This window comes from Procambarus clarkii, chromosome 67 (genome assembly GCF_040958095.1).
Source record: "Procambarus clarkii isolate CNS0578487 chromosome 67, FALCON_Pclarkii_2.0, whole genome shotgun sequence".
Lineage (NCBI taxonomy): Eukaryota > Metazoa > Arthropoda > Malacostraca > Decapoda > Cambaridae > Procambarus > Procambarus clarkii.
Genome location: NC_091216.1, coordinates 30256097 through 30268596, shown reverse-complemented (window position 1 = coordinate 30268596; position 12500 = coordinate 30256097). Strand labels below are relative to the sequence as shown.

Here is a 12500-nt window from a genome sequence, read left to right as displayed (position 1 = left end):
TTTGGGATATTTAACCTGTCTAACTTAGTGGCCTGAAGATCCCATACTGCAGAGGGCGAACCTTCTGCTACTCTCTGGTGTAGATGGGCATTGTTGAGGTGTTTTAATGTACTCTAGGATTGTTTAGTGGATCACTGGATGACCAGTTGACAATTTAGCAGTTTGCAGGCGATGAGTCACAATAACGTGGCTAAAGTATGATGACCAGACCACACTAGAATGTGAAGGGACAACGACGTTTCGGTCCGTCCTGGACCATTCTCAAGTCGACAATCGACTTGAGAATGGTCCAGGACGGACCGAAACGTCGTCGTCCCTTCACATTCTAGTGTGTGGTCTGGTCATCATTTAGCAGTTTCATCGCCTTTCTCCTTTAATGGGATTCCAACATGGGAAGGGATCCAGTTTAGGGTTATGTTGAGTCCTTTGCCTTTAGCTGCTCCTCCTTGACACACAATGGTGGTAATTATTTCCACGTTGTCTTTCCACTGTTTTTTCTGTGTGTTTCGTTGGATTTGTCGTGTCTTACGCCATGACGCATGCGACTACCACACTGAGGCGCCCATACACAGCCTGGTGTATCAAGAACCGCCAGGCGTCTGATGACCAGGGCCGACCCGAGCCCTTACTTCCAACCCTTACTCGACCTGTTATGACGGCTCACGACCCTTGCTCGACCTGTTATGCTAGTAACGCCGGGGTGGGTGGTGTACACTCCTCCACGGTGGCCGCGGTAAACATCTTTATGGGAATTTGAGGAAGTTTAGGAGGCGGGAACAGTGGTGGCCGGAGCCGGGTCCTGTCATCACGCTGGCGACCCTCCCCACCTCCTGAATGACGACCCCAGGTTGGCTGACGACACCTCTGCATCTTCCTCAGTCACCCTGGATATCTTTCTCATTCACCCAGAATCCTCAGTCGTATAGGATCTCCCTCAGTCGTCCAAGATCCCTCTCAGTCGTCTAGGATCTCCCTCAGTCGTCCAAGATCCCTCTCAGTCGTCTAGGATCTCCCTCAGTCGTCCAAGATCCCTCTCAGTCGTCTAGGATCTCCCTCAGTCGTCCAAGATCCTTCTCAGTCGTCTAGGATCTTCCTCAGTCGTCCAAGCTCCCTCTCAGTCGTCTAGGATCTCCCTCAGTCGTCCAAGATCCCTCTCAGTCGTCTAGGATCTCCCTCAGTCGTCCAAGATCCCTCTCAGTCGTCTAGGATCTTCCTCAGTCGTCCAAGCTCCCTCTCAGTCGTCTAGGATCTCCCTCAGTCGTCCAAGATCCCTCTCAGTCGTCTAGGATCTCCCTCAGTCGTGCTGGACCCTCAGCGGTAATGATAACCTGGTCATTAGAGGATTCTTGAGATGTTTTAATGATGCACTTGATCCCGGCTCTCGGTTATGAAGGGATTTCTCGCGAGAAAAAACATTTAGATGCAAGAGGAGTGATGAAGGTTCATGGTGTCCGTCTGGTGTTAACCCGGAGGCGTCTGAACCTCGTAACCTTCTCCTGGGTACGCCTGCTTGGAAAACATTGCCCGGTGTGAGAGTGGTTAATGATCGTTAACTGTTCGTCCCAGTTTACCCGGCAGCAATGGAGGAGCTGGTTGTAAACTGACATGCGGATCGCATTCTTGGGAGAACTATTAGGGAAGTCTTAAAACGTGGGAAGGGTAAACACTTAGCATGGGAGTTAGATGTCTGCTACTCCTGTACCAAGTTCATTCTCCGGACAGAACGCTGGACTTGTGATCCTGTGGTCCCGGGTTCGATTCCGGGCGCCGGCGAGAAACAAAGGGCAGAGTTTCTTTCTTTCCCTATGCCTCTGTTACCTAGCAGTAAAATAGGTACCTGGGTGCTAGTCCGCTGTCATGGGCTGCTTCCTGGGGGTGGAGGCCTGGTCGAGGACCGGGCCGCGGGGACACTAAAGCCCCGCAATCATATCAAGATAACCTCAAGATAACCTCCACCATCACAAGTCTCCACGTATCATTAGGCCCGTACACACTCACCCACCCACCTGTTATGTTAACAACCACATGATGGTTTAATCCTGTCATCAGCGGCCCCAATGCTCGCTAGGGAGAGTGTATATTTAATGGCAGGCTCATGTATTTACCTCTCCCGTCCCTCCCCCATACCCCGTCCACCCCCCTGTGTGTAGCCTGAGCGCTCGTAACGCCTGAAACAGAATAACAGAGGCGCGGCGCCCCCGCCGGAGGGGCTGCCTCTTACCCACTACACTGTTCCAATATTTATTGAAGTGGTGAAATTAAACACGAGTGTGTACAGCTCACCCTTGTGTGTACATGACATGTACGCGAGCAGCGTAAGGCGGCAAGGAAACAATAGGTGTAGCTTGTATTAGTGAGGTGTATAAGCTCTCTCTCTCTCTCCACCTCGGGTCGGCGCGGCCCTAATCCTCTTCCTGTGCACATATAATCCTGAGCTCTCAACTCTCGCGGGAAATATAGCCACAAATGTTTAAAACTGAATGAGCAACCATTAATTAATGGTGAATTAGTGCCCAACAGAACTAGTGGTTGATGCCAAAATAAATATATTCTGCTTACAATAAACGTTGTATTTGTTTTTTAAATTAGAGCATTCAATGAAGCCGGTTAAAATATCAGCGAGTTTTAAACAAAATTGTAATGCAAAGTTTTTAAAATTATTTCTAAAGGTTTTCCACTGTTTGTTGATATATAATTTTGATTCCTCAAAATTCCTCACGCCCACTGTAACACACACACACCCACCCACACACACACACACACACACACACACACACACACACACACACACACACACACACACAGCATGGTGGTCCGTGGAGCAAATACTTCATAAATTTCAAAATAATGCACACAAATTATTTCCGAAATGAAGTGTTAAATAAAGAACAATGCTCACGTATATACCTGGAGACGGACCCGTGGCCACTCGCTACGACGCCTCACTCAACACCACACACCAGGTGTCACCTTATCTTCTTGAGGTTATCTTGAGATGATTTCGGGGCTTTAGTGTCCCCGCGGCCCGGTCCTCGACCAGGCCTCCACCCCCAGGAAGCAGCCTGTGACAGCTGACTAACACCCAGGTACCTATTTTACTGCTAGGTAACAGGGGCATAGGGTGAAAGAAACTCTGCCCAATGTTTCTCGCCGGCGCCTGGGATCGAACCCAGGACCACAGGATCACAAGTCCAGCGTGCTGTCCGCTCGGCCGACCGGCTCCCTTATTGTTATATAACTTTTGGCCAATCAATAGTGACACACTTGGCAGAACTTTGACACTTTACTGAAGACCTCCTACCACTTATGATAACACAAGTGGTAACTTATGATAACATAAGTGGTAACTTATGATAACATATGCGGTAGGCTCCCCCCCCCCCCGTCATCCTGATGGCCTGTTACTCAGGCCCGTCACTCAACCTCACTAAAATATTCGGCCAAGAATGTGTAATTATAAACTTTATCCCAAATATGCGTTGAAAATTTCTCACCGTCATGAAGTGTGTTGTTTTAATTTCAGACTGGAGCACGGTGGCCCGAGGAGCATGGTGGTCCGTGGAGCATGGTGGTCCGTGGAGCATGGTGGTCCGTGGAGCATGGTGGTCCGTGGAGCACGGTGGTCCATGGAGCACGGTGGTCCGTGGAGCATGGTGGTCCGTGGAGCATGCTGGTCCGTGGAGCATGGTGGTCCGTGGAGCATGGTGGTCCATGGAGCACGGTGGCCCGAGGAGCATGGTGGTCCGTGGAGCATGGTGGTCCGTGGAGCATGGTGGTCCATGGAGCACGGTGGCCCGAGGAGCATGGTGGTCCGTGGAGCATGGTGGTCCATGGAGCACGGTGGCCCGAGGAGCATGCTGGTCCGTGGAGCATGGTGGTCCGTGGAGCATGGTGGTCCATGGAGCACGGTGGCCCGAGGAGCATGGTGGTCCGTGGAGCATGGTGGTCCGTGGAGCATGGTGGTCCGTGGAGCATGGTGGTCCGTGGAGCACAGTGGTCCATGGAGCACGGTGGTCCGTGGAGCATGGTGGTCCGTGGAGCATGCTGGTCCGTGGAGCATGGTGGTCCGTGGAGCACGGTGGTCCATGGAGCACGGTGGTCCGTGGAGCACGGTGGTCCATGGAGCATGGTGGCCCGTGGAGCACGGTGGTCCGTGGAGCATGGTGGTCCGTGGAGCATGCTGGTCCGTGGAGCATGGTGGCCCGAGGAGCATGGTGGTCCGTGGAGCATGCTGGTCCGTGGAGCATGGTGGCCCGTGGAGCATGGTGGTCCGTGGAGCATGCTGGTCCGTGGAGCATGGTGGCCCTTGGAGCATGGTGGCCCGTGGAGCACGGTGGCCCGAGGAGCATGGTGGTCCGTGGAGCATGGTGGCCCGTGGAGCATGGTGGCCCGTGGAGCATGGTGGTCCGTGGAGCATGGTGGTCCGTGGAGCATGCTGGTCCGTGGAGCATGGTGGCCCGAGGAGCATGGTGGTCCGTGGAGCATGCTGGTCCGTGGAGCATGGTGGCCCGTGGAGCATGGTGGTCCGTGGAGCATGCTGGTCCGTGGAGCATGGTGGCCCTTGGAGCATGGTGGCCCGTGGAGCACGGTGGCCCGAGGAGCATGGTGGTCCGTGGAGCATGGTGGCCCGTGGAGCATGGTGGCCCGTGGAGCATGGTGGTCCGTGGAGCACGGTGGCCCGAGGAGCATGGTGGTCCGTGGAGCATGGTGGCCCGTGGAGCATGGTGGCCCGTGGAGCATGGTGGTCCGTGGAGCATGGTGGTCCGTGGAGCATGCTGGTCCGTGGAGCATGGTGGCCCGAGGAGCATGGTGGTCCGTGGAGCATGCTGGTCCGTGGAGCATGGTGGCCCGTGGAGCATGGTGGTCCGTGGAGCATGCTGGTCCGTGGAGCATGGTGGCCCTTGGAGCATGGTGGCCCGTGGAGCATGGTGGTCCGTGGAGCATAGTGGTCCGTGGACCATGGTGGCCCGAGGAGCATATGGTGGTCCGTGGAGCATGGTGGTCCGTGGAGCATATGGTGGTCCGTGGAGCATGGTGGTCCGTGGAGCATATGGTGGTCCGTGGAGCATGGTGGTCCGTGGAGCATGGTGGCCCGTGGAGCATGGTGGTCCGTGGAGCATGGTGGTCCGTGGAGCATGGTGGTCCGTGGAGCATATGGTGATCCGTGGAGCATGGTGGCCCGAGGAGCATGGTGGTCCGTGGAGCATGGTAGTCCGTGGAGCATGATGGTCCGTGGAGCATGGTGGTCCGTGGAGCATGGTGGTCCGTGAAGCATGGTGGTCCGTGGAGCATGGTGGTCCGTGGAGCATGGTGGTCCGTGGAGCATGGTGGCCCGTTGAGCATGGTGGTCCGTGGTGTCATACACCGGTGCCAAACATTGATTTACGGCAAAAACAACACAACTATTTAATAAATATGTTTGAACACCAACAATGTTGTTCGGCATGTCAACAAAACTGTTTTATAGGTGACGGCGGCGTGCAGCTGCCGTACCACCCACACTGCAGGGCGGGGAAGCTGTCGTCTGCTGACGACACCTGCTGGTGGACACCTGCTGGTGTACACCTGCTGGTGCACACCTGCTGGTGGACACCTGCTGGTGCAGTAGGAGGTTACTGGTCGTGCTCCCTAAGAGGCTTAGAAAACAGCTCAACTGTGTAACATTGTGTATCTTTAGCTTATCACCACGCCCACTGTAACACCCACACACACCCACACCCACACACACACACACCCACACACACACACACATATCTAGTGTGTGTCCATATCTAGTCAAGGATAAGACTAAACTGGAAAAGGTTCAAAGGTTTGCCACCAGACTAGTACCCGAGCTGAGAGGTATGAGCTACGAGGAGAGACTACGGGAATTAAACCTCACTTCGCTGGAAGACAGAAGAGTTAGGGGGGACATGATCACCACATTCAAGATTCTGAAGGGGATTGATAGGGTAGATAAAGACAGTCTATTTAACACAAGGGGAACACGCACAAGGGGACACAGGTGGAAACTGAGTGCCCAAATGAGCCACAGAGATATTAGAAAGAACTTTTTTAGTGTCAGAGTGGTTGACAAATGGAATGCATTAGGGGGTGATGTGGTGGAGGCTCACTCCATACACAGTTTCAAGTGTAGATATGACAGAGCCCGATAGGCTCAGGAATCTGTACACCTGTTGATTGACGGTTGAGAGGCGGGACCAAAGAGCCAGAGCTCAACCCCCGCAAACACAACTAGGTGAGTACAACTAGGTGAGTACACACACACACCCACACACACACACACACAGGAGACGCACCAACAGCTGCACCAGAACAAGGACAATTAGCAAGACCAGAGTGAGAGTCCTGCGCGGCGTCTAAGACCACCTGGCCTCTCTCAAAGGTTCTTAAGACAGGATTAACGCATCATTGCACGGGGAAAGGACTGGAGAGGCATTGTATGGAAGCACTACGGTCAACACTGGTGGACCTACAGCTGCCACAGTCAACAATGGTGCACCATCGCGATCGTGATTAGAGAACATCGTGACACATAACACACAGGCTGCAGGACAACATCGTGACACATAACACAGGCTGCAGGACAACATCGCGACACATAACGCTACACATCAAGACACATTTAGTACCAACGCCTCGCCACCACAACACGTTGTGAAGCAACAGTCATGCCGTTAAGTGACACCTCAAATCAACAACGCGTCTCTAAAAATCAACCAAAAAATTGCGTTTTTGCAACCAAACATTACACATATATAATTATGGACCGGCCAGATGAAGGAATTACTCGCCAACATTTCAAATGTGGACCTGAGCGTTAGCCTCCAGGTCTAATCGCGTCTGTTAACAGAAAATTGGGTATTAAGGTAACGTTGTGTGGGAGATGCATCTCATCCCAAGGCCAGCTGAGACGCCGGCATCCTCTGGGAGCATCTTAAGAGCTAGGTCTTCAGACGAAAGCTTTGAAAAACATTCTCTTTGTAAGATTCTTTACTGGAGGAGAGTGAATCCTGGCTAACATACGGTGCCTGATAGGATTCAGTGTCTGGAAAGAATGTCACTAGGAAGACAAGGGAGTTGGGGGGTTGTGAGGGGGATGAGTCTGAAGGAGAACCAGACACATGTGATAAATGAGGGGAGAGAAGACGTAAAGGGAGAAGATAGGGGAAGGAGGATAGGAAAAGGATTGGAAAGAAAAGGAGAGACGAGAAAGGGGGGAAGAAGAGACGAGAAGAGAGGATGTTGGAGATGTATAAGAAGGCATGAAAGATCTGAGGGGAGAGGGAAGATGAAGGTAAGAAGGACCTGAGAGGAGCAGGAAGGTAAAGGTAAGAAGGACCTGAGGGGTAAAGGGAAGATATAGAGAGGAAACATGACAAGGGACAGAACAAGGAGGAAGGAGCAGAGGGGGACATCAGAGGAGACTGGTGGGTTGGTAGAAGCCACACATAATGTTACCTGCTGGTCGTGTTGCTGGCACTCAGGTAACTTGTCCCCAGCAAGGGCTGGGGACAGGTGCACCGTCCTGCTGGGTAAAGAACTTCAACCAAACATATCCAAGTTATCAAACATGTCGTTTACACTTGAAAACCTGAGATTCCTGGCAATAGTGTGTAAATATTGTGGACATATGCTTGAGAATGGCAGAGTTTCTTTGTTGTAAAAGACCTTACTTAGTCTGCTGACTTGTGGTGAGAACCATAATTTTAACATCTCTTAAGACCCTAACTCCGTGTCCTCGGGCAAGTTGACGACTTCAAGGAGACGTTATTAAATGTTTAGCCCATACAATAACGTACTTCAGTCAACTAATTATCCTATGAAACCTATTTCAAATACTCTACTTCCTTTTTTAGTTACAAATGTGATTTAGTTATAAATGTGATTTTAAATGACTTCATCAAGCTATGAGTTATCTAGAAAAAGGCTTAAAACAGGAGATAAATTGCTTGTCGTCCGCCTGGGATAGTCGAGCCCCTGAGCGGTGTGTAGGCACATCTAAACATACAAAAAACGAAGACAATAAAATATAAAACAAAGTATCACTATAATGTTACTATTGACCAAGGTAATTCTTGACCAAGGTCACCATTGGCCAAGGTCACTGGTGACGACCCACCCGCCATGAGTCAAAGCGAGAACGTAAATCCAATCAATAATGAGAGAGGCTCAGTGATCAATGGTCCCCCGGGGTGTTTACATTCTCTCTGATTACACTGTTGTGTTCCCCTCACTCTCACGTACTGCCCTTATATTTATCTCATATATTCTGGACCCTCAGACTCCAGTCTCGAGAGACAACTCTGGCACTCCAGCTTCAATGTTTATGTGCTCAGCCTCGTGGTCACACCTGGTAATATTCCTTGTGAAGACATCTGACAACAGTCCATGTCAGGGCAAAGGGATGTTGTGGCACTGCTTAGATGGATACGGTCAGATCACCCTTCCTGGAGTGAAGCAGAAGACCATACTACCCATATGGAAGGAGAGGAGGATACCCATCCCCCGTCCCCCTGGAAGGTCTGGAACATAAGAGTGCCTATTCCTATTCCAGCGCGCTCGCCGCCTCTTGAAATTATGGTTGATTCTCACCCATCTCTAGGCTTTTACAGGATACACGGTGTTCTCCAAGCCTGAGTGTTCTCGCAGTCTGAGTGCTCTTGTAGTCTGAGAGCTCTCACAGTCTGAGTGTTATCGCAGTCTGAGTGTTCTCGTAGCTTGAACACTCCTGTAGTCTGAGTTCTGTGATAGGTGAAGCACTCAGAGGCACCAGACTGCTGCCTCCTGGAGAAGAGACTGGAAATTGACAGCTGCTGGAGTCTGCTGACATTAAGAAAAGCCAAGAAATATTTTCATCAGCTTTCACTGAAGTTTTCATCACTGATTTCACTTCGACATTTTCTGGAAACATTTAATTTAGTCTTATTAAGTCGTTCGTTTCATCGTTCATTAAAATACAAAATAAGTTGTTCGTTTAATTTGTCTTTAGTGAAGTATGGAGGAAGCTGCGACACTTCTTGTTCTAAAATATATGTGACTTATAAATTATAATTGTTGGGTGCAGAAGACCTGTTAGACACGTCGAGATGTTAGTAGTCAATGGCGAGGCGAACTGACCGGTTGCCCAACCGGTTACGAGCCAGGCCCAATGGTGTTCATCAGCCTGAGCGCGTAACGCACACATCACTGGCTGGAAGATAACCTGAAGGGTTCAGAGTCAGGCTACGGTGCTCCTTAGCATCTCACCAGTCACAGGTAAAGTGAATAGAAATGAATAGATGCAGCAGAGATTATTCCAGACAGTTGTTAAGAGAGGTACAGTAGTTACATTGTCTATGGGACTCGGTAATCATCCCTTGCATTCTAATTGGTCGGCTGGTCCAGTAGATGTGGTGTAAACCGGCTGTATTCACTTAACCTTGAAGATCGTAAGACATACCTAATTCTTAACTGGCTATTGTGTTTGATGTGAAGTGCTTCGGCTATGTCAAATGTCCATTTGTCGTATCTGTCGATTGTTTCAATGTTGGTGGTCCGGATATCTTTAGTGATGGTCTGGTTGTGTGAAGGTAATGATGTGATTGTTCGTACAGCTTCGAGCATTGTCAGGTGCCTTGAAGGAGATGTTATCGTCTTGCTCATATAGCGGCCGGGATCATCAGGACTGACTCCCTCCAGTGGCTGTGTAGAGAAATAAACAACATTCATCTCTTTCAAGGAGTTCCGTTTGGTATGGGCAGGAAGTTTGCTGTCTTCTTACTCTTGCATTATATGTTCAGCTGCACCTTCTCTTCATTTTTGACGGGGGGAGCTTACTCTACTCCCCCGTCAAATATATATATATATATATATATATATATATATGTCGTACCTAGTAGCCAGAACTCACTTCTCAGCCTACTATTCAAGGCCCGATTTGCCTAATAAGTCAAGTTTTCCTGAATTAATATATTTACTATAATTTTTTTCTTATGAAATGATAAAGCAACCCTTTTCTCTATGTATGAGGTCAATTTTTTTTTATTGGAGTTAAAATTAACGTAGATATATGACCGAACCTAACCAACCCTACCTAACCTAACCTAACCTATATTTATAGGTAAGGTTAGGTTAGGTAGCCAAAAAAAGCTAGGTTAGGTTAGGTTAGGTAGGTTAGGTAGACGAAAAAACATTAATTCATGAAAACTTGGCTTATTAGGCAAATCGGGCGTTGAATAGTAGGCTGAGAAGTGCGTTCTGGCTATTAGGTACGACATATATATATATATATATATATATATATATATATATATATATATATATATATATATATATATATATATATATATAATTTAGACAATTGGAGCAGCGAGGGTGGAGGGTGAGAGCCGTCGTCAGTCTTACAACAACAAGCAGCTTGGTGCGAGTAAATGAGTTGTTGTTGTTGTTTAATTACCTTTGTTTAATGTAATAACAGACCGGTGGCTTTAGATTGGTGGCCACAGTTTTTCAGCGGGTGTTTCGGCAGGTGTTTCAGCAGGTGTTTCAGCGGGTGTTTCAGCAGGTGTTTCAGCGGGTGTTTCAACAGGTGTTTTGGCCTAACTTGAGTTAGGGGATTAGGTTCTCCAGATGCAACTACTAACAGAACCTAACCACCTAACCTACGTTAATCATAACTATTCAACACATTCTAGTACGTAATAGTATTATTTTATATGTGACAAAATACACATTTTTAAATACGCACTGCGTTAAAATTAACGAATACGTCACTGGAATCGACGGGCGGCTAGACGAGCCTGGCCTGAGGACAGGTGGAGGATAATATCAGATCACTTTACTTAGCAACTTGCAAACATCTCATATACCATTTTTTATACCATACGCTTGCTGAGTATATGAAACTTTCCTCTCTCTCTCACTCTCCCTCCCCCCCCCCCCTGCAAGAGGCTGGGAGTAGAACTGTTCAGAGTAAAACAAATTTACTCTCATTCCGAAAAATTTCCAACTAGTTAAGAAATGTTTGTCGAGCTGATATCACCGGATCGAAGCAGTTGTTAAGGAAGATTACTTCCTGGCGGCAGGGTATAACCTGTCAGAACTACTTCCTGAGGGCAGGAACAACCTACCAGAACTACCTATTGAGGGCAGGAACAACCTACCAGAACTACCTCTTGAGGGCAGGAACAACCTACCAGAACTACCTCTTGAGGGCAGGAACAACCTACCAGAACTACCTCTTGAGGGCAGGAACAACCTACCAGAACTACCTCTTGAGGGCAGGAACAACCTACCAGAACTACCTCTTGAGGGCAGGAACAACCTACCAGAACTACCTCTTGAGGGCAGGAACAACCTACCAGAACTACCTCTTGAGGGCAGGAACAACCTACCAGAACTACCTCTTGAGGGCAGGAACAACCTACCAGAACTACCTCTTGAGGGCAGGAACAACCTACCAGAACTACCTCTTGAGGGCAGGAACAACCTACCAGAACTACCTCTTGAGGGCAGGAACAACCTACCAGAACTACCTCTTGAGGGCAGGAACAACCTACCAGAACTACCTCTTGAGGGCAGGAACAACCTACCAGAACTACCTCTTGAGGGCAGGAACAACCTACCAGAACTACCTCTTGAGGGCAGGAACAACCTACCAGAACTACCTCTTGAGGGCAGGAACAACCTACCAGAACTACCTCTTGAGGGCAGGAACAACCTACCAGAACTACCTCTTGAGGGCAGGAACAACCTACCAGAACTACCTCTTGAGGGCAGGAACAACCTACCAGAACTACCTCTTGAGGGCAGGAACAACCTACCAGAACTACCTCTTGAGGGCAGGAACAACCTACCAGAACTACCTCTTGAGGGCAGGAACAACCTGCCAGAACTACCTCTTGAGGGCAGGAACAACCTGCCAGAACTACAGGCCAGGGAACCTATGTATCCCATAAGGAAGAATATGTAAGAATATTGTCTTGAAAGATGTACTGTAGTGCTCAAGGAAGAATAAGGAAAGAACGTTGTCTCGTATGATGTGACGTCGAGTGTTCAGACGTCAGTTTGGCGACGTACGTCAGACCAACATCTGCGCCATTTGGCGACCTGAAGGTGCAAAGTTTATGTGGCGATATCTTAGCAGTAGCGATATCGGCCACCTTGTGTCCTTGTATGGAATATATTGCTCCTTTATCACGCTCTGAGCACCAGTGCACCGACTGACTGGTACACGACGCTGCCGACAGCAAGATAATGGCATACGAATGCCCGTTGACGCAAGGTGGGCATACTGGTAGTGAAGGTGGGCATACTGGTAGTGAAGGTGGGCATACTGGTAGTGAAGGTGGTCATACTGGTAGTGAAGGTGGGCATACTGTCAAAAAATACTCACAATCGACTTGAGAATGGTCCAGGACGGACCGAAACGTCGTCGTCCCTTCAACTTCTAGTGTGTGGTCTGGTCAACTGTCAAGGAAAGGTCGGCGCAGAGGCTGGCCTGGAGGCCGGTGTGGGGC

General features: G+C 49.4%; 3 protein-coding genes across 6 annotated transcripts in view; 2 read left to right on the top strand and 1 right to left on the bottom strand.

The window, feature by feature from the left end:
• Nucleotides 1-11953, top strand: part of LOC138355424 (uncharacterized) — a 15224-nt gene extending 3271 nt beyond the window's left edge. Inside the window, exons 2-3 of the mRNA XM_069310316.1 lie at nucleotides 8285-8435; nucleotides 11037-11953. Of these exons, the coding sequence (XP_069166417.1) occupies nucleotides 8285-8435; nucleotides 11037-11953 (1068 nt within the window). The remainder of the gene's footprint in view (nucleotides 1-8284; nucleotides 8436-11036) is intronic.
• The window catches only part of LOC123767586 (uncharacterized), a 184315-nt gene that overhangs the window by 60163 nt on the left and 111652 nt on the right, over nucleotides 1-12500 (bottom strand). The gene's annotated exons all lie outside the window — the stretch shown is intronic.
• The window catches only part of LOC123767584 (PDF receptor), a 51096-nt gene continuing 50868 nt past the window's right edge, over nucleotides 12273-12500 (top strand). The window contains exon 1 of the mRNA XM_069310611.1: nucleotides 12273-12500. This exon is cut by the window's right edge and continues 1145 nt beyond it. The gene's annotated coding sequence lies outside the window, so the exon portion shown is untranslated.